The 22050-nt window shown below is 43.6% G+C and overlaps 2 protein-coding genes across 6 annotated transcripts in view; one reads left to right on the forward strand and one right to left on the reverse strand.

The window, feature by feature from the left end:
* The window catches only part of mTor (serine/threonine-protein kinase Tor), a 278630-nt gene extending 272502 nt beyond the window's left edge, over positions 1 to 6128 (forward strand). For both annotated transcript variants that reach the window (XM_075888782.1, XM_037433800.2), the window contains exons 53-55: positions 1961 to 2038; positions 2446 to 2551; positions 5919 to 6128. In XM_075888782.1, coding sequence (XP_075744897.1) covers positions 1961 to 2038; positions 2446 to 2551; positions 5919 to 5934 — 200 coding nt within the window. In that variant the 3' untranslated portion in view covers positions 5935 to 6128. The remainder of the gene's footprint in view (positions 1 to 1960; positions 2039 to 2445; positions 2552 to 5918) is intronic.
* A 4354-nt stretch (positions 6129 to 10482) lies between these two features.
* On the reverse strand, positions 10483 to 20173 carry LOC119183800 (cytidine deaminase). 4 transcript variants are annotated; one of them, XM_075888804.1, is made up of 6 exons: positions 19967 to 20173; positions 19073 to 19221; positions 18887 to 19009; positions 14104 to 14215; positions 13815 to 13869; positions 10483 to 10684 (listed from the first exon to the last, which is right to left on the reverse strand). In XM_075888804.1, the coding sequence occupies exons 2-6, from the start codon at positions 19074 to 19076 to the stop codon at positions 10571 to 10573; spliced, it is 408 nt and encodes a 135-aa protein (XP_075744919.1). In that variant the 5' UTR covers positions 19077 to 19221; positions 19967 to 20173; the 3' UTR covers positions 10483 to 10570. The 4 variants fall into 4 exon arrangements, with proteins under 4 accessions (XP_075744919.1, XP_037289687.2, XP_037289683.2 ...); XM_037433790.2 differs by lacking the exon at positions 19967 to 20173 and adding an exon at positions 19365 to 19565; XM_037433786.2 differs by lacking the exon at positions 19967 to 20173 and having other exon boundaries at positions 19073 to 19358.
* Between the last annotated feature and the right edge of the window lie 1877 nt (positions 20174 to 22050).

The following is a 22050-nucleotide window of genomic DNA, read 5'->3' on the forward strand; positions in this document are numbered from 1 at the left end:
CGACTCGCAGTCACCGCATTTTGCAGGACCCTCTCAGAAGACGATCATTCACGCCAGTCATCACGTGCCAAAAGACCCTCTACAAGATTTTCTGTGTGGCTACCTAGCGTCACCGTCAAGCGTCACTGCTGGCGCTACTGTGCTAACCACAATGATGAAGATGGTGAGCTCGCGCACGCACTGCGCCACCTACTACTTGGAGCTTGTTAAACATCAATGCGGCCTATTCAGTAAGCACGTTTGTGCCACGAGACGCTAACGACTTCACGGGGGTGATAGCATCTCCACATACTAGAGACACTACTACAGACTTTCCATGCATGGATGCTCAGCGAAATCGACTCGAGATCCGAGAATTATTTGACAATGGTAGTCAACGCACTTCATTAGAGGTGATATATTAAGAAACTGAGCTTACCATCAGGGCGCACTATTGAAAGAAATAAAGTTGCACTTGGAGGAGCTAGCAGAGCGCCAGAAAATGATTGAACATTGCCAATGGGATGGTAATGAATCAATTCAATTATTTCAAACATGACATAAAGACCATAGAAGTTCCGTTCATTTGTCAGCAGCTGAGGTAAATGCCAGCGACAAACATCTTTTTACACAAGCTGTTCGAACAAAATAAGGGCATCGCCAATACGGTAGCATTTCTGGACCAAAAAACTGAAGGCGGCATATGCTTGCTCGTGGGAGTAGACCACATGTAAAAATTTTTGTTAGAGTTTTTCCTCACGAGCAGCAACAAGGCCTAGTTGCCATCAACATAAAGCTTCGGCGGACGTTTCAAGGACCCATGCAATGCAAAGGACAGCATTTTAAGAGTGCTGCTACTGCTCACATATGTGAACTTTGCACGAGCTGCGTTGACATAGACATGTCGTGCTCTCTCCAACATTTCTCGCATCTCGATAGCACTAGTATTTGCAATCTGCTTACGACGACTACAAGAACGATACAGTCCGGTCATTTAATGAGGAGAAACAGCACAAAGATTGGCGATTTGAAGCCCTCACTTCCTTCATAGTCTCTGAGCTCGACTTGAGCAAATAAGCGAGCAGCTGTGTTGAGATGACGAACTTTACAGTCTAGCATGACACTTCTCTGCAGAGCCAGAGCTAAAGCAACGGACACTCAGGAAAATTTTCTTTGGAGCAAGAGAACACATCCATCGATGCGGAGTGTACTCTGAGGATACAAACACCTACTGAAAATGCCGATCTCACGCGCTGCAAGAAGACCCCCGTGCTGCTGCCAAACAAGCGTCCAGTCACTGACCCCATAGTAATTCGTACTCACCAAACAGTGCTTCACGGTGTTGGTGCAATTTTAGCCGAGATTCGTGCTCATGTCTGTAGTGAGATTCAGGCGAGCTGTGAAATGTGCATTTGGAAATTGTCTCGTGTGTGCTCGCTTTCGAACTAAGGTGGCTAGTGCACCAGTGGCCCATCTTTCGGGCGATCGTATCTAAAATTGTTGGAACTCGGAATTATGCAAGTGAGTTTTGCAGGGCTGGTGTTTCCAACACGACTACGGTGGTGTTACTCAAGTGTATACTATAGTGCAGGAGCTAGCTCTTGGAGGGAAGTATGCACAATGCATTATGACTTTAAGGAAGTTTTTGCTCTAGATTAAGAACACCGCAAATGGTTTTTCGATAACATCACAGAGTCTGCAAGAAAACTCACATGCAGCAATTGCCGAACTCTAGATTAAGAACACCACAAATGGTTTTTCAATAACATCACAGAGTCTGCAAGAGAACTCGCATGCAGCAATTGCCGAGCATGCAGTATGAATCATGGTGGGAAGAATAGCGTAACGTGCATGTTCACAACCGAAAAGCTCCAAGGTGAGGTGGTTTTGGGAAAGCTGTGTCACCAAGATGTTCAACCAGTAGCCACTCACCCAAATGTCAATTCTTGTGTGGTCCCCCACTTTTTTTTGTTTTAACCAGATAGTGAAGGAGGCCAGCCAGAGGCTCTGAACAAAAAGGCTTTGGCCATAATTAACAGGGTGCGAGATAAGCTTACAGGTAAGTCCTCACCTTACCTTTAGAAGTGACATTAACTGAAGTGGTTAAATCTTTGTATGAAGATACTGCATGACATTTCTTAGCATGAAAACATCTTGTCTGTTTTATGTGAAGTGTATCTGAAGAGCCAAGTTACACTTTGCTGTGCAAACCAAAATTTGAAGAGGTTAATTGAATGCTTTACCTGACACCTAAAGAGACACTGAAGTGAAACGATGAATTGATTTAGATCGATAAAGCATTCTCTGAGAGCTCTTATGTCATTAATCTATCATTAATCTAAGTATGAATTATCAGAGTTAATTATCGAGAGTCTACTGTACTTGCTGTCATGCTGAGCATGGTAGTGCACACAGCATCAGCATTCGCGGTCATCCAACAGTATTCTGTCTTTTCTTTTGTTTCAGGGCGAGATTTTGCACCAGATGAGACTTTAGATGTTCCTGAACAAGTGGAACTTTTGATAAAGCAGGCGACATCTCACGAAAATTTGTGCCAGTGCTATATTGGATGGTCAGTGAATCACAGATGCTCTCTTTAAGCAGGCAGCCTAGATCTGAGTATTACTAAATACGAATTTTTCATGACGATTTTTTCATAAGGCTTTGGCATCAACCTTGTGAGCTGTCAGAATGCATTTCACAGGCATATATTATATCAGGTATTTAAAGCAGTGTGTCTAAACAGTGTCAAATTGCAGAAAGATTAAATAATTATCTACCTGGGACAAACTCTAGTGTTATTTGTTGATTTTACAGTAAAACACTGCACACATTATGTTTTGCTATCACATCTGCATTACCATTCTACTGTTGAGAAAAATCGGGCCTTTTCATCTGGTTTGCTGCGGATGTAGGGCTGTAGCTCATTAGGTGAAGGCAAAGTTTTACGAGAAGGTGTGCTTAAGTTAAAAGCTGGCACTGATATGGAATGCCGCAAAACAAAATCACATGACCTTTCGTGCGTGGCTCAAGGCACATGAGCTGCGAAACTCTTCATCTTTGCAGCATTTGCATGCCGTATGTTCCGGAGTATAAGAAGCATCTTTTTTTTTATATTTTTGCTTGTGAGTCTTGTACAATGGCGCATCTTGCATGTGCAAAATTTAATGCGATTCTGTGAGACCAATATGTCCATAATTTATTTGCGGGTACATTAAAAACTGGGCACAAGGGCATTCATAAAAGGATAGATACCGAATTGAAGCAGGTGTGGTCTAGATGTCGGCTGTTTACTGTTCAAGCATGGAAATTATGGCCTCAATAATAGCCATGACCATCATGCAAGGAACTGAGGCAATAGGTAAGGAAGGGTACTATGTTTCATTGTGACATTGTAGTGCCCACAATACCAGTTTGAAAAACTAAGGTACCACTTTGTTGTCATCATCACTTTTCATGTGAGGCATCGCTGCAGTTCAGCAATAGTCTTTCGGTCGCCATTTACATTTTGTATGTGTTGGTGTTAACTGCACTAACCGTGCAGCACAATCGTTACTGTGTACCTGCTAAGCCTTGTAAAGTTGTATAGGGGCAATGCCAATGATGTGTTTCAAGGTACTTATAACAACACGTAAGAGTTGCACAGAGGCCAACAATGGCAACCTAGTGATGCTACCAACTGAGGTAGACAAACTTTTGACCCTGCACCGAAGAATGTGATTTTGAATCTAGTGGGATAAATATTGGTTCTCTGTGCCTTAGACAGTCGGCCTTAAGTGTTATATTGCTCCGTACAGATATTCAGTGCCATGTGTTAGTATACATTTTCCAGTGAATGTACTGTGTGTGCATCGTCGTGTTTTGTCATGTTGACAGAGTTTAAAGCGGATGCGTCTTTTACAGACGTATGTTTTACACATCATGGTTTCCACAAAAGCTGCAAAAAGTAGGATTACGTCTTAAACAAATGTGCAATTCATACACTTGAAAATATCGTTAGGAAAAAAATGTGAGGTGGCATATGTGTGACTTAGCCTGCTGAGGGTTATGGAGTAACGAAAAAGGGTGCACAATGAAAGGTGTTCTGCCAAAGATTGTGTGCTAAGCCGAAGAGGTATGTTACGCCAGAGGTGGCTCAACTAGCGCAAAATGAGATGTGACAATCCAAATGGGCGTCAGGTGCTGACGTGACGTTACATTTTCTAATGCATTACTACAAACGCTTTCTCCTTCAGGTTGTCTTGTGGGTAGTGTAAGAGATCCTCAGAATTTTCTGCCATAAATGGTATTACATTGTTTCTAAACATTGCACTAAATACATATAGCCTTAGACAAATTTTCATCTAGGATGAACCGCCACCAGATGGGCAAACATTTTACGTCACTCGCCCAACTGTGATGGTGTACTGCACACCTCTGCACAAGTTCAGAACGCTGTGAACAGAACTCACGATTGACTTATTGATAAGTGGGGTTTAACGTTCCAAAACCACCATATTATTGTGAGAGACGCCGTAGTGTAGGGCTTCGGAAATTTGGACCACCTGGGGTTCTTTAACACACATTCAAATCTGAGCACATGGGCCTACAGCATTTTCGCATCCATCGAAAATACAGCCGCTGCAGCTGGGATTCGATGCCGCGGCCTGCAGGTCAGCAGCCACTAGACCACCACTAGACCACCGCGGCGGGGTGTGACCAGAATTCACTGACTTTGCAATTTGCTTGTCTCGAGACAGATATCTGCCAAACCATTGCTATGCCATACATGTGCCTGCAAATCTTAAATTCAAAGGGGCACTGATGCGGTGATTCTTGCGCTGTAGTGCCAGGGTTCAATTGTTGTGATTGTAAGTCATTTCAGCACAACACAAAATGATGTCAAGTGAATCTTACCCAAATAGTGCGAAAGGTGGATGTTGGTTCATACTAATATTTTTCAAGCAGAGCCACCACTAGCAAAGAACTTGGCACACTACACTTAGACCTCGAGATAACTAAATTGACAAATTCCCAGAAAAAATTTCTTATAAAGTGGATTTTGCTATATGCAGATTCAGTACGAAAATTCACAAAATATACACGTACAGATTTAACAAAAGGGGAACTGAAGGCAGAGCTCACCCAAAACATTTTCTTAGCAGTAAAAAAAATTGAATTAGTATTATTACGGCAGCAACTACACGGATAGTCTCCATGGGTTCTGGCTGTCACCACGATGTTCAGTAACAACACCAAATTGATAACATGCCCCCACGCATCGCAACTTTTACGAGCGGGTAAAAGCACGCGAGTGCGAGGCGGAAATTTCAACTCGTGAAGCGCAGGCTCGCCCGCCCGCTTCGCGCACACCCGGGCACAATAACGAGCGCTCGCTTTTGCCTGGGAGTTGCCGGGGCTACGGAAGCACCATCGCCACTTCGTGATTCGGCGGTGGCGGGGCAACTTCGCAAGATGCATGCTTCTGTCAAAATTACAAAATCTGGGCCAAAATATTTAGATTGTCTGTGTTGAAAATTTGTTATATCAAGGTTGTCTCTTGCTGTTACTTTGTTTCATAGAGGTCGCAAATACGTGTGCTTCTATGGAGCAATGGCAGGGAATAGGAAAACTTCGTTACATCGAGAAATTGGTTACATGGAGGTTTGTTATAAACGGCTTCAACTCTATAACTAATAAAATGGTTTCGCCGGAGATGACTTGTGTGTAAATGTTCTTATCTATGTCATCTACTTAAGCCAGCAGATACCTGTTTTTATCAGCAGCAGTTTGTATCTACAGTCATTTGTTGGCTTCATTGCATGGTGTTTAACAAAAAGATGGGCCCCACGATTCATTCTATCTTGTTTATGTACACCATAATATAATTTCAAAAAATGAAAGATCCTGTGCTTTTTGAAGCTTTTGGTTTCAAGAGTATTGTCATTTTGTAATTTCAGGTGCCCGTTTTGGTGAAACCAATGGGACGGGGGAAAAGAAGATGCGTCCACAAGCGCCTTGGGAGGTCCTGTTGAGAGGTGCTAGAAAGGGAGCTGTTTCTTGTTGGATGAACTGTACATCTTTGTTCTGCATGATGTAAATGGTTATCTCTCTCTCTTTTTTGAGCTCTTAGACGTCAGAGTTACAGATAAAGTGTACATTCTTATCAACAGCTGGGCATGTTTGCATGTTCTTTTTATATTTGATACCAATTCTTGGTATACTAATAGCTAGGTTCATTAGCTCTCCTAGTTGCCCCTCTCTGGAGCAAATTTTATGATATGCACAGCAGTATCCCCACTGAAGCTTCCTCTCGCATATGTGCGCCAAATAAATACTTAATGTTTTTGAGGCAATAGCTTATGAAAGGACCTGAGGCATGCAAACATAGATAAAAGAGAAGGGACTAAAACAACGAACTGGTATAGCGCATTACGGGAAAGAAGAAACAGCCGAGCAGACCAACAAAAAATAACAGAGCAGTCTGTCCTCATTTGTTGGTCTGCTCAACTGTGTCTTTATTATAGTTGAAAGTTGGGCAAGTTAGTGATGGTTCATGTTTACTTATGAAGCAGTGTCGTCTCTTTAGTTCGTTTTGTGCCTTCTCTCTGTGCACTGCTTCATAAGTAAACTCAGCCGGTTTTTTTTTTCTCGTAATGTGCTATAGACCGTTTTCTGTAGCTAGTCTGTCTATGCAAAACTAGATGGCGCCACCGCATAAAAGCACCACAGCCTTTTTCTCGGCGGTGGGGTCATGATGTGGCTGGCGTGTGGTCAATGTTGCCCTGCAGCCTATGGTGAGAAATGGTGCTGGTAGTGATTATTGAAGAAGAAAAAAAGCACTTAATTTCTGTTCGCCATAAGGCGACCCGGCACAGTGCCGAAGAGAAAAAAAACGAAAAAATAAAAGAAACGGGCGGCGCAGACTATGCGCTGCACCCGCTTTGCTGGCCTTCAACTCCATAGCCATCGACAACAGTGAAGAAGTGAAAAGGAGAAGGCCATTATGTCACGTGTTCAAACGTGGCAGCGCCCGTTCATCACTGCGGAAAATCGTCTATAGGAAGTCAAAACATCGCATGGTGGCGCTGCTTCTCTGGACAGGCAGCGCCATCTCGGGTAGAAAAGTAGAAATCGGGGATGTATATCGCCCGTTCTCCCATCCCGCCAACGCACTGCTGCTCGCTTACGTGCTCGTGCAGAGAGCGCGCTGTGTGTTTGAGTCACCTCACAATGTGCCGCCTGCAGTGCGACTTGATAGATCTCTCAGCTGGACAAGCTCTTCCGAGAAGCGAATCTAACAAAAGAAGTAAAGCTCATTGGTCAAGTTTATGATGTGGAGCAGACGACGGAAGAAGACAGGGACGCCTGAGTCACTGCGAAATGCATTTCTCAGGTTCGTGACAATACCGTGTACGACGTATGCCTCGAGGTAAGTTCCATTCTGCCGACATGAAGCTGCAAACTCTATCCATGTGCTGCGTTGACGTTTATGAAAACCGCATAATTGTTGTTTTAATGTGTTATCTAGCAGTAGCAGCCGTGTACTGTCATGTGCAAACATTTGAGGCATGCTAAGAAATAAATAAGAACTCAAGTTATACGGTCGTGGCATTAAAATGTCCGAGAAGCTTTAGAGTCATGTCTTCCGTGCCACGGGAGCATGACCCGCTGACTTCACCGCGAAGCAGCAAGCTGAGATTTAACCACAGCGAGTCAAACTGAAATGCTCGCCTCGATTTTTTTTTTTTTTTTTTTTTTTTCCCTTTTTGGCTCTCGTGTCATGCTTGCTCTATTTTTCGCGAATGCGGCTGTGTTCACCGGCTGTGACTTGCTGGGGAACTGATACAGCTTTACACATTCAGAGCATCTCTTGGTGTTGTCTGCATTGTTGTGGCAGCCCACAACACAATACTTCGTATTTCACCGATGCATCTGTGGGACCGCTTCTTCCATCGCGGAAAGGCAACTTCGCACAGCGAGCGTCTCGTTTTGGCACGCCAAGCTGACGGCACGGTGCTGAAGTTCCCTGCACCGACTGTAGAACATGTTCTGCGCGTTTCGCACATGCTCCCACTTCAGCGAAACACACTGACCCGCCTGCGCCCTCTCCCGCGCCTATCCTCAAGTTTTCCAGAGCTCTTCGCCAGAGCCAGGCACGGCGTTGTCGTCGCTCCGCAAGCTTGAGCTTCGGTTCCCTATAGCAGTTCCAAGTACAACGTAAACTCATTTTACAGTGAAAGCTGTTATGAGATCTGAACACAAGTCACCCGTGGCGCTGTGGTTGTTCGCCACCGTTGCCGCTGGTGTCCGTAACCAGTATCGCAAGAAGTAGAAAAAATCTGTAAATAAAAAACACCAAGGAGACAATGGGATTTGAACCCAGGTCTGCTGCGTTCCAGCCCAGTATTCTACCGCTGAGCTACGCCTGTTCTTCGAACTTGTTCCTAAACTGGCTTAGGCAGACTTGATGTCAAGAAATAAATTGCGTTAATATGAGTAATAAAGCATTTTAGAACATCAAAAGAACAACCAGGTGTCAAACAATGTGAATTGTGCAACGAGTGGGTCGTCCAATGCTCCAAGCCATTCGAAAAATTGTTCTTGATCACTTATTAACTGTGGTGCCTATCCACTTCAGGCATAATTCTTTATCATCGTCAGTCGCAGCATAAAAAATTGCACAAAATTTTTAGCAAGTGTGCAGCAGATACCACGCTTCTCCGAAAAATGACGAAGGATAGCATAGTGAATGCTACACGAACATTATGATTATTTATGAAGTAGTGGTTACCCAGCAAGTGGCAGCAATTACCCAAAAAGACTTAAGAAAAGGCTCTGAACAGCCGCTCTACCAGCTTTCGCCGTGACTGAGCTGCGCGTTTCGCACAGACCTGGCTTTTCTTTTTTTCTTGTTCTCTTTCCTTGTGTTCTTGTTTGCATGCCATAAATTCTTTCATGACGAATACTTACCCACTAGCTCGACTTTTTGTCATTCTAGCAACATTACTTTTCATCTCATATACTATACATACATGCAGGATTCAACAGTTGTATTTATAGTAAATTAAGTGCAGCAGCATTCAGACATCAGCAGCCTCGATCCTCTACTCATGCAGTTTTTTTAGCAGCAATAGCAGATTAAACTACTTTACTCGTTGCACTGCTCATTGTTCAGAAAGAGAGCATGGAAACAGGGACCCCATTGGATGCGTTAAGTGACGTGCTTCGAGCTCCAAAGCAACATGCGCCCAGGCTCGGCACCTTTTGAGTTTGACATTGTTATAAAGTGACTGCTTCCAGGTATATAAATGCAATCATTCCATCATCTGACAAGTGTTAATCATGCACAAAAGCATTTTGGGTGCTTCATTCGCACAGCACCACTGACAGATGAGCTTCGCTGTTTTATATTCATAAATGACTACAAGCTCGAGGAGCTTAAGGCATGGCAGCAAGAGCTATTTATGTGTGAATAAGTTCCCGCTGATATGGAAGGTACCACACCAGTGGAACAAACTTGTTCTGTTCTCTACCTCACAGAATTTCTGTACTGGTTACGAGAGGCATTTCAATTGACACTCCTACATTGTCAGCCGTTGCCAAACTGACAGAGAGCCCCACACACATAAATTTACATACAAATTTACTATTTTGCACTTATTAGGCATTGTTCATTGAACACCCCTTTCAATTTTGAGGCGAGTGTGGGGTGCACTGAGTTGATTACTACTGTGGTTTGAATTCCCACCAGGTGCTTATGCCCAGTGAAACGAATTAAAACAGTCAAGAACTATCATACTCCAATGCAGAGCCTGTGAGGTACTTGTAAATAAGTAGCAAATAGACAAGACGCTAGTTCTCAGATGACAGCATCCTTCGTTATATCATGGTTTTGGGATTCACCAATTCTTTAAAAAATTCTGCGAGTGACATGCTTCATGGTGGGTTGACTAGAGTGGCCATCCCACTTGACTGCTGTGCAAGGCTGCAAGTCTGCCATTTCCATGCTATTTGCATATTTTGTGTATATATTATTTGATTGAGTATGTCTCTTTTTCAGTGCCTGACATCAGTCCTCTTTTTGAAAAAGAGTCCTCTTTGACTCTTTTTCAGTCCCAAATTATACGTGAGATTCGCTGAATTTTTTTTTTATTCATGATGTATTTTTCTAAAGCTTCAACAGTACACTTTGCTTCCCCAAAACTGTTCCAGAGTGGCTGTTTAATAGCTTCAAGAGCAGCTCCAAATCACTGCAGTCTACTTTCACTAATTAATGTGACAATTCTCATTTGCTCGTAGTAGTAGCAAGTACATTACAATGTGAAGTTGACTTTCTGTAGCTTTTGAATTTTCTTAGTATTTTGAGGCATTCATACTGAAAAAAAAATTTACATGTTCATATTATAACTAGAGGCATTGTCTTGTGAATCAAAGTAGTCCAACTTGCCTGCTAAATACAGCATGACGTAAAATGAGCAGCACCACATGTATAGCTTCTTTAATGAAACATATTCAAATATGTACATGTTCTATGAACAGTTAACATTTATTTTCATAACAATTTACATTACAATGATGCTTCAAAATTCATGGAATACTGTTCAAAAGGTCACTTTGAAGGCAAGTCCGATGCTCCAAACGACAAGGGTAGCAGTTCATCAGCTCTCTTTGTCAATACCCTCCCATCAGCAGCAGCAGCATATATTACAATGTCTTTGCCGAACTGTCACGGAGCAGAAAATGTATGTTAGCAAAATGCACAAGCAGAAGAAAGCCAACTTGTCAGAAAAACTTCACTGAACACATATTTTTTCGGTAATCTTTTTCTCTGTGTGCAGTATTTTTTTTTAAAGGGGCCCTGAAACAGTTTTTCAAGTAACCATGGAATGAATTCAGTGGAAGAGCTTATTGCCTCACAAATTCAATGCCGCAAAAATTTTAACAATCCGTCCAGTGGGAGTGGAGTTTTTGTCGCATGCTGCAATTGCATTCTCTCTTCTCTCGTCCTGTCGAAATCGCTGGAATCTAAGCAGGGAGAGATGGCAGGGCCACAAAAAAACGTCACGAGTGCCTCGTGACTTTTTTCTTTTTTCGAATGCACAACTTTTTCAGTGTGATCGCGTGCGCGCGCGTGGGCAAGTAGCAGCCTCCCGCGGCGATCTCTGTAACGAGTGAGCACGCCATTTTCAAATCAACCAATAACTGATAGATGGGCTTACTACGCGTGATTTTTGGGCATATTGTGTGGTTTCTCGAGAGAAGAGAAAGCAATTTTTAGCTGACTTTGATAATTTATTGCGAATTCCAGGTCGGGAGCCTCTACTACCAATCGATAGCGTAGCGTTTTCTGACCATGCTCAAAAAGTGTTGCCGGGCCCCTTTAAATACTTTGTAAACTTATGATAATTACACATGAGGTACGTCGTGGCAAGAATAGCTCCTCTATATGTGCAGGCGTACGCGCAAGCACGAAAAGATTGTATTTACTTGGCAATTAGTGTGTGCTCCAGTATTTTTAAAGAGTGTAGTTGACGGATACAATTTGTTAAATTCATACACATTTGTCAAGAGAGAGGTGCAAGGAAAGACTTATATCAAAATTATAAGAAAGTGGCCTCTGCACTCACAGAAAAAAGAAACATGCACACTTGCGACAAAAGGTGGCCTTGTCAGCTTTTGCTACTTCACAACCATTTTTCTCACTTCTTTCTACAAGTGAACTTTTTTTTTTCTATGGGTACAGTGGCAATTTCAACTTAACCCCTTCAGCTCTGCTTTGCCCACTAAAGCAGGGGAATGCCACAAGTTCAATAGAGAAACGCAGACATACCATAGCCCATGAAATTCAGTTACACGCCACGCACGATTGATAGCCTATATCAACTCTGGCATTGTAAGAATTGAGTTTTGAAATCTTAACGTTATAGCATTAAGGATCCTGTGTCGCGGAAAATAGTGCCGATTCTGGTGGCATTGTCGGTGTGCAAAAAACCCAATAAATGCCAAAAAAAAAATGCGGTTTGATCTGGAATCGAATTGATGGTTTGGGCACGGTAATCAAGCAGTGCAACGCATGCGGCTGATAACAACGGCATACAGCACAGACGCATAGGGCTTCAACGATGAATAGCAAGCCAAGTATGATATGCAGATTCTACCACAAAGGCACACCAGCACCTGTTTCAGGAAAAGATGTGATGTCAGGGCAACGTCGGTTGTGCTTGCAGTGTTGGCTATCCACTTTTGCAAAAATGTAGCAAACATTGCATATGTACGTGCTTTTGTGACTAATGACTGCTTTAGCCAAGTGATGTTTTAGTTCAAGGTGTCCTAGGCTAAGAACACCTTTCCCAAGTTATTTTCTGAAATAAAAGCGTTTACTCTCACTTTCAAACCTGCAAGAATGTGCCAGTGGCTGCTATTTTATATGCTAATCATCATGTCGTAGTGGGCACCTGTTAAACTTTAATATTAAACTTTAATTTAAGCAGTGATAAACTTTATTATTAGGCAATATTAATAGGCTAGTAATGTTTACTTTAAGTGCCAGTGTAGTCGACATGCCTGGTAAGCATGCAATTTGCACAAAACTCAATTTACACAAACACATTGAACCACATTTGTATGCTTGCCTCACAGTAATAAGAAATGGAAAACAGCATGAGCAGTTCTTCTCATTGACTGCTTCACATGAAACCACTTTCCATAATGCGTGGGACCTGCCTGAATATATCTTTTTCAGAATATCTGAATTAAACATCAGAACATAAATTGCTGTGGTGAAAGCATTAAGTTACCTGTTTTCCATCTCTGTTGATTGTATTGACCTTCCTTTTTTCTGCACGTCACTTCATGCACTGCCTTCAGGTTTGGCTCACATTTGACCAAGCGACAATGTGATGCTGTTGTGTCATCATATGCCATGTTCACACCACACCACATCACACCTTGTACAACTTGTTTCAGGATCTTGCATGACATTTGATTACTACGATGACTGTCACTTTCCACTTTTAACGAGACATTTTAGGTTTTGACCTTAAAAGTGGAGCTGTGTGTGATCAAGGCAAATTCCTTATGTACCTCACCAAATGGCAAGTGATCATTGGCGATGCCAAAAATTGGAGGGCGTCACATCTGAGACAAGTCGTAATAGATGTGAACATGTGATGTCACCATAATACCCCTGTTGCCGAAATTTGTGATGTGATCAAATATCACCTTTGCTTGGTCAAAAGTCTTGCCACATTGGGTGAGGTGAACACAATGTGTGTGCGAGGGAGGGGGGGGGGGGGGGGCAGAGAGGTATTCATACAAGCGGTTGACCAGAAGGAAAATGATGGCTTTCGCCTTACTGGAATGCACGAAGGATTGAAGGCTTAAGTATTTTTTTTATTACTTAGAGCAGTGGAGCTTTTTCTCTTCTGCACTGGTAACTGCATGGCATATATTGTGCTTCTAGGCATTTTATATTGCTAAACTTTGTCTCGGAACACAGCCAAAATAAGCAGTGAGCATCCTTTGCTGATGACAGGCCTAAGAGCCGTGTTCTTTGAGCCGACACTTTGGCCTCCTGAGAGATTGTGGGACTGGAGAGTGCCCCAGCTGCAGAAGCCGATTTGTTTGCTTGAGAACAAGAGGTAACTGTGTGAGGAGGTTGCGCAATGAGGTACCTGAATGTGCTTCTGCATCTGTTGAACTAGTACTGATAGTGGAAGCTTAGAGGCCTGGAATGCTCATTTTCAAGAGTTTTGCTAAATTAATTCTATAGCTTTATGGTGCTGAGAAAGTTGCACACGATGATATCAGCACTGGTTGACAGCTTATAGTTAAATAACTGCAGCGATACCCACCTCTATTATAAACTGTCGGCATGCTCCACACGGCATTGTCAGGTCATTCATGTTTCTAAATAAAAGGTAAGCATACAGAAACAATTTGGGCATATGTGAAATCTTTTCTTGTTCAAGTATTAAAATACACGTCTCAAAAAATTTGTGTTAAGCTCAGCCATTATGCATGCCATTGAATCCTATTGTCACGAGTTTTTTGGGCACATAAACTTTTCTGTCAACTAGAAATGCTAGATTTTGTACCATGAGCTGTTTTTTATCACAAAAATACACAAAAATGCTCACTTACGATGCAATAGCCATCGCCTTGAAGTTCCTGTGGCCATCTGACACAGCTTTTACTAGTGCAGTTCTTTCTGCACATATAGTCAGCCCATAGCTAGCATTCTCCACGTTGCATCCTGCATAAAAATTTCCACTTGGCATCACAGAAAGCAGTAGTGCACATCATCATGCACAAAGCGTACGTGTTAACCGGGAAGTGGTCCAAGATTGCAATTGGTTAGTGCCTTCACACAGGGCTGAAGTGGCTCCAGTGCTGTACTACAAATATGGTCTCTCTCAACAGAGTGCACTCAGATGCCAGAGAGGCCGATTGTTGCACACAAACATAGCCAAACCGCACACAGGCATGTAGAAATCCTTAGGGCCGCTGATACTCCTACTTGTTTATGAGAACTCGTGCTTGGTATGCTGTCCAAATGACTTGAAACTCTTCTCTCTTGTTTTGTTCCCCTCAATAATGTTCCTATAAAATAATGTTCCCCTCACAATTGATATCAATAAACAGAAGCACTTGTAAGCCTCCGTTAAAGGTTTGTTGCTGGCCTTTGCTCCATTTAGCAAAGATAGGTTTGTGAAAGGAGAAATGCCTGACTTTTCAACTGTGACGGCTTGTAAACATGCGCTCCTTTGATTTTATACAAAAGTATAGCAAAACAATAAGAAGCACAATGCTATGCAGTGCTACATTTTTATCAAAGCATTTCATTCTGACGAGGTGCAGCAGTGCAACCCCCATATATGTGTGTAAATCTATACATATACCCATACAGGCAAAAATTTTAGGGGGAATAACCCCACCTGAATCATTTCTGCAGCTAAACCTATGATGTGATTATGAATGCTTATTTGCAAATATTCAGAAATTTGAATAATATATCAATTTTGCTGAACACCCTTGCTTCTGTGTTTTCATTGAGCTAGGTTGCCTTTTCCCTTTTAGCATTTTTCTAATATTATTCTGGAAGGTGCAGATTCTAGCAAGGTTGCAATCCAGTTGCTTAGTAACTCTGTGACATGCTTAATCTAGATCGAGCTCTGTTGTAGTAGACTTAATCGCGATTGACGAATGTTGCTATATAGGCCAACAATTTTTTTGGTGAGCTTAAGCTGAAGCAGGCACATTGGCCAAGTGTGCTATGCACAATATATGTATTAACAACTCAACAGACTGGTGAAGGACATACACAGTGCTGCTGCGATTGTAGTATAAGGTTACTATTAATGCAGTTGATAACTTCACCTTCTTTCACGCATGTATATCACAGTTATTTTAATTTACTTTGCTGTTGAATTTTTTTTAAAGTTGGTGCTGTTTGTCCCTTCCTTGCCTGTAATTTTTAAATTCATTATGTCCAACCAACAATGGCGTACCAACTTCTTCGTGAGTGGGGGGGGGGGGGGGGGATGGGTTTTCTCACTACATCAGTGGTACACACACACACACAAATGTATGCAATGGCATACTAACTCTTTCGCTAGTGGGGGGCAGCCAGGATATATAATATGCACTTTGATATGAATTTGCATACACAGATGTGACACGACATGCTTTCTTAGATACCACGAAGTTCAATCACACTTTAACAGGCCAAGACCGAGGAATGGCGCCCTTATCCCAATTTCTGCGTCCAATATGCGACGCTGATCTTACTATCATGTCTCTTTCTTTGATTGTGCTTTGGCAGTTAACATCTGCAGATAGCACAATAGTTTAATAAATTTATCATGGATGTTAGTCGCCGGGATGGATATGTACCAAGCGTCAACAAGGATACATCCACGTTAAACGAGGCTATAGCATCCAAACACCAAAACATACATTTGGCAAATCCTCATTAATGAACAGTAAATTGACATTCAATTACCTCTGTAAGAACGTGTTTCACTTTTGTGTTATATGCCGATTCCTGTAACAGAGAGATCAACCACGTTTTCTCAACAAATGATTGCTCTTATATTTTTTCATAAGTATTGCACTTCCTTGCATATATTCAGGATTGTAAGTACTATAATTTGCCTTGTGTGCTAATCGTCTAAACAAGCTGTTTTCTGGAGCGTGCAATTATTAATTATAATGCTATTGTTATATTACCATTAACTTATTATAAACTTCTCAACCCTTTTCTTTGAAAATGTATAATTTGTGGTGTTAGGGGTGTAATACTTTGTGTATACTCATAGTTTTTGTATGAACATTTCTTACGGGCCCTCAGGCACCTGCACGAATGCTCCAATGCAAATGATGTAAACAAAACTTTCCTTTTAAAGAACAAAATGTGGAAAATTATAACATTCAACTATTCCTTGTTGCTTCCTTTCGAAATAGTTGTTAGCTCTATATGATTGGTATAAAAAGTCTTTGTCATGCACACAGCGTAAGCTTGTTACGCAAGGCAACAAATGACGCGAAAATGATCCATCACGTAATGACCACTTATGCACGACCACGTAAAAACAAGAGAATAAACTATATTCAATAGGGCATATTGTTTGCCATTGGTTCTTTAGCTTTGAAAATTTTCTGTGAGCCACAAAATCACCTGCTAGTTACTTGTCACGAAGCCGGAGAGCATCTCCTTCTAAATGTAATTCAAGTAGGCTAGCTGCCAATCATGTAAGCAGCAGCTACTTATAGCAATTGCCGAGATGAATTATGAGTGTAATAAAATATTTCCAATTGCAGCATAATGGTGTTCAGTAGTTTGTGTGCATATACATCTCTGTGAGCTCACACTTGCCGAGAGAAAGAAGAATACAGAGAAATAAGCAGCGCTGCATGTGTGTGCTTCTTTGCTGTCCGACATGTATTTTGAGCTGTAAAAGACAATGCAGGTTGAGTGAAAATCAATTAGTTCGCCTCTAACTAAGCCTCCGAAAAAGTTAGCTCATTCCCATCCGTAACTGCATCCACAATCACAACGGAATAAAAGCATAAGCAAGTGATGTAATAATGTAGAACCCCTGTTCTGTGCTTGCCTGCTCTGCAATACTACAGTACAAGACGTGAAAACGTCACGTAAGCGACCCGCACCGCCAAGAGCCTACAAGGAAAATCATTACAGCGGAAATGTTGGAAAATTTTCACTATGTTGTAACATTGCCTCGTAACATTTTTATTCTTCCGTTGAAACATAATTTAGTGATTACTGCTGTACGGAAAACTTCGCCTTACTTGTTCGTCTCCCCAGCGTGCAGCCTACTGAGACAACTGTCAAAAGTGTGGGGGGGTGGGGGGGGGCTCAACCCCCCCATTGCCCGCCCCCTCAGCTGATACGCCTATACCTACCAATGTGCCCAACTTTCCACCCCGTGTTATATGCATAACAACACGTTGAAAAACTCACGCTCTGTTTATTCATTGGTGGAAGCGCTGAATAAATAGAAAGATGATGTAATCTCGAGAGCACATGTCCAAGAAACAAAAATGATAATGGGAATTTGTAGGTGTAGCGTTAAAGCATCGGAAGAGTGCAGACAACAAAATATAACGCCATTTACAGGGTGCGCGCGACGGTGCCTTAATGTGAGCACGGCATCGCGTACAAATTGAGGAGCACTCATCGAGGAACCCTAAAGGTCTTGCCACGCGTACGCGTTGCAGCGCTGAGCTGAAGATCGACCCACGCGTGAGTCGTTTGGTTGGTTAAATGGCACTCCGGGGGATAGGCCATGAATCAGACGGTGCCTTGCTTAGTAAACTACGTACCCCACAATTGATTATTGAAGGAATGGGTTAATAATGAATTGTTCAGTTATTGCAGACTAATTTAAGCTCGCGAAATATACAGCAAACAAATAAAAAAATGTTAGAGTACTAAAATCAACAAACCCAAAAAGAAATTTACACAACTTTAAATAAGACAACTGAATTAAGCTACACTTAACACTCAAGTCCTTTAGACTCTCGTAAAAATTTTATGGCGAATTCTGAGACAACAGGAGTAGAGGGGCAAGGCACTGAGGAGTGGGGACACAGCAGTGAGAGCAGGGCCACTCAACCTGTCACTGAAATGCGCCGCGCTCCCGGAGGGCAGGTGAGAAGGTGACGAGTAGGGAGGCCTTGTGACTGAAACATTCCAAGTCCCGGCATATTCTTTGTGTGGCAGCAGCGAAATGCGCGTGAAATAGGTCAGCCACATGTTTTTCATTATCCTGATACCTAGCAAGCTTGCGCAACGACTCGTTCGGCAAACGTCCAGCTGTCATCGTAGCCATCCGTACAAAACAGTGGTGTAAAACTACACATGGTTGCTACCATTGCCCCTTTGCCGCAGCGCTCGCCTGCTGAAGAAAAATTCGGAGGCTGCGACGTTCAATTAAGGACCCCGTGACTTGTCGCACTGCGCCTACTCCGCTTTTCAGGCGAGAACACTGCAAACTGCTCCTGGCTGCTCTCGGCGCAGCAAAAGCGTGGCAGCTTGGGCTAGTTCGTATGGCATGACTATAGTTATAGCGCTGGAACAAAACGACGACACAGAGTCGACAGAGTTGTCGTTTTGTTCTCGCGCTATAACTATCGGCAGCAAAAGCACTCTCGCTCTACCAACGGATGACAGTGCTCCTGCACCTGTCCGACTACCTAAACACGCCGGCTCTGAAAAGAGTACTTAAGTGTGCTTTTGAGTAATTCTACTCTCCCATACTCTCCCAATGGAATTCACCATTAGTTACAGCGTTGAAAACGCCTATGACTAAAACCGCGAATATGGTTGTACCAAATGAAAGAATAATTGGAGGTTTCAAATTCAAATCCAGCTTTTGCAGAGGTTCTTCTCGTACGTGCTCACCTGTAATGATTGTCCCATCACCACACAACAGAGCCGCGCCAACACGAACCTTGCTGTAGTTGCAGTAAGACCTGGCGCGCATATCTTGAGCGATTTTCACGAGTTGCTGCGCTTCCTGATCGGCTGAAAAACGGAAAGGCACCGGGTTGCTTCATGACCACATAACGAGCGTTGTAGTATACGTACCCATTCTCAGCGCGACGTCCCGCACATTCAAGAATGACGGCTACGATTGCTTTGTCCTTGTCCTCATCAAGCGCGTTGCCGGGGACGACTTTAGTAGTCTGTTTTCATTCGTCAATCTCCTCGTCGCATTTTGCCATGATCGTTTGGAGCTGCGTAAAAAAGGCGGTCCTGTGTAAATGGTGTTCGTGCCTACGTGCCCCTGACGCGTTCACAACTGCGTCGCTCAGCCAATTTCAAGAGTGGGTATGCGCCACAGAGCATATGCTAGTTGGTGTGATAGGGCTCAACTTGCCTCATTGCTAGACCGGCGCAGCTGTTTCGATCGCGCGTCCACGAAGTCGTCTCGCTTATCTCCACCTGTGGCTTAGTCTGTATAGGTGTTCTGTGGCTTAGTTGTGCAATATCACTCTGCTTATCAGTCGTACACTGTGTTGGGAAGGAGCGCCCCGTCTTTGAAGCTAAGATTATAAATATGTAGCAGATGCTTTCGCAATTGGGGGGCGGGGGGGGGGGGGGGGGGGGAGGGCTCGAATGCCTGTCGCGATTTCCGGCGGGTCCCATGCAGGAAAACGCTTGGAACCATATTTTTATGTGCGTGTACATAACCAAAGGCGCACAAAGCAAGCAAATTTTTTATTTGTTTATACTTAGCGTGTCACTTTACGGAGATTTATCAGCTTTCCACCGCCCATTATTATTTCTTTTCACTCTGATAACTTTTTATGTTAAATTGGGATTAGATGCCTAGAACTAATTTGCATTTTCCGAATAAGTAAACATCCCTATAGTTTATGCATATCCATAGGGATAAGCAACCACGATATAAAAGGCGGCACACTCAGGTTGTCTCCATATTTCAACGAAACTGCGCAATAAAATTAAATGAATACTTGCGGCGATGTTGCAGCTTGTAAACAACTTGTGTTTACGCGTATTACGCGTAAGACGTAATTGTACACACGGGAACGATTTGGCAGTCATTTAGAGAACCCTAGAAAAAACAGCTAGCTCGCCGACGCTCAGATTACGCAGAGCGCTGACGAAAAGAAACGGCGTCAGGACCAAAGGCGCAAGAGCCAACATTCACTCGGCTCAACGAAATTCAAACACGGAGAAGTAACCCTATAAAGCAACAGGCCCAGGCACAGCAGCACACGTGCAGATGTTAGACAAATTTAGTTGCGCGCTCGGAGCAGCCGCACGGACGCAGCCTGCCAGTCATTCGTAATGGGAGGCAGCGTCCGTACGGCTACTGCTGACGCGCAACTCTGCTGTTTTCTTGGCGATACGCCTACGTACGTTGTCGCACGCGCGAGGACAGTACACATATCAGCCTCCTTTTTAAATGCGAATGCATTTCTCAGTCGGGCTATGCCACGGGGAAGTGATTCTTAAAAGAGAGAAAAGAATTAGTGAGATTCGTAACTGTCTTTCAGGGGGCAGACACCTCTACAGTAGCGCACGAGGGATGGGGGTAAAAAGGGATTAAAAGGATAGAGAGGAATTAAAGGTATAGAGATAGAGAGAGGCGCAGGCACAGAGAGACCACATACGGAAATAAGGAGAAGATAGGAAAGATGGACACGGTGGCATTACTCAGCGAGGACGAGGCATTACTCAGCGAGAGCTCTTATCGGCGTCAGTAGATTGCGTAGGACGAGCCGGTCGGACAGAGCTGCGCTGTCGTCGGAGATCGCGGGGGCACAACCGGTCGGCACGAAATCCAGCGAGCAAGTCAATACGCATGTCAGCCTCCTTTTTAAATGCGAATTCATTTCTTAGTCGGGCTATGTCAGGCATCCAGCGTTTGTCCGCGCGCCCGCAGGTGTTATCTCTCCGCTCCCTCTCCCACAGCAACCGAACTCCGGAGCATGTGGTGCGAGAGAGTGTAGGAGAGGGTAGGTGCAGCGGTTCGCCGGTTCTTTTCTCCCCGTTCGCTCTCTCTCCTCCCTGCGCCTCATTTTCCCGTCCGCTCGCGCCTCACTGTCGACCATCAGGCGCTGCACTGTGGGGAGGCAGTGATTTTAAATGAAAAGAGAAAAGTAAGCCCCGTAACTGTCTCTCTGGGGGAGGACACCTCAACAGTAGCTCACGAGGGGTGGGGGTTAAACAGGGATTAAAAGGATAGAATTAAAAGGTAAAGATCGAGAGAGAAGAGAGAGCGAGGTGCAGGGACAGCGAACGACGGAAGTAAGAAGATAGGAAAGATGGACACGGTAACAGGAGTCCGAGGACGGGGCACCAATCGGCGAGAGCTCTTGTCAGCGTCAGGAGATGGCGTAGGGCGAGCCCAGTCGGCCAAAGCTGCGCTGTCGTCGGAGATCGCGGGGGCACAACCGGCCGGCACGAAATCCAGCGAGCGAGTCCCGTTGCGCCGTGCTCCGTCTTCTAACCACTACCACACGTGTTCTGCGCTGCCACCACCACCACTCTCGACCGTTCGCTGGCTGGGCGCCTCTCAAGAACAACCGAAAATGGTGCTCGAGACGCCGCTGTGAAACGCCAAGCCGTGAAGCAGTTTTTTTTTTGTTGTTGTTGTTCACTTCAGAGAATTTTTTGAACCGCGCACGCTAGTTACAAGAGCTGGAAACGCAAACCGCATTTCTCGCGACAGAAAAATGCCACGAGTGGCGAACGGCGCTATTGGCTGCACAGTGTAATAAGAAGAAGAAGAAAAAAAAAGAAACATTGTTTTTCTAACACTGGATTCTCACGTGCGAAACGAAGCTATGGGCTCTCACAATGCATTCGTATTTTCTCACAATTCCCTTCGGAGAAGTGGGGGCACTCGTAAATGCGAAGAATTATTTAGCGAACTTCGACGACTTAGAGCGTATCTATCTATCTAGCCGCCTACGACTTTCAGCTCTCCTGGCCGTTCCGATAATGCTATCGATACCAAACTTGGTATGGCATAACATGACTGTATGAAGAACATATTTGACTAGTCATAACATGAAAATCATGACGTCATGAAT

This window comes from Rhipicephalus microplus, chromosome 3 (genome assembly GCF_043290135.1).
Source record: "Rhipicephalus microplus isolate Deutch F79 chromosome 3, USDA_Rmic, whole genome shotgun sequence".
Taxonomy (NCBI): Eukaryota; Metazoa; Arthropoda; class Arachnida; order Ixodida; family Ixodidae; genus Rhipicephalus; species Rhipicephalus microplus.

Coding starts and splice junctions, on each gene's coding strand:
- LOC119183800 (XM_075888804.1), bottom strand. Junction 13,870..14,103: donor AAGGCGATGGCTATTGCATC/GTAAGTGAGCAT, acceptor CCTTTTATTTAG/AAACATGAATGACCTGACAA. Junction 10,685..13,814: donor GCCGACAGTTTATAATAGAG/GTGGGTATCGCT, acceptor GCTCCGTGACAG/TTCGGCAAAGACATTGTAAT.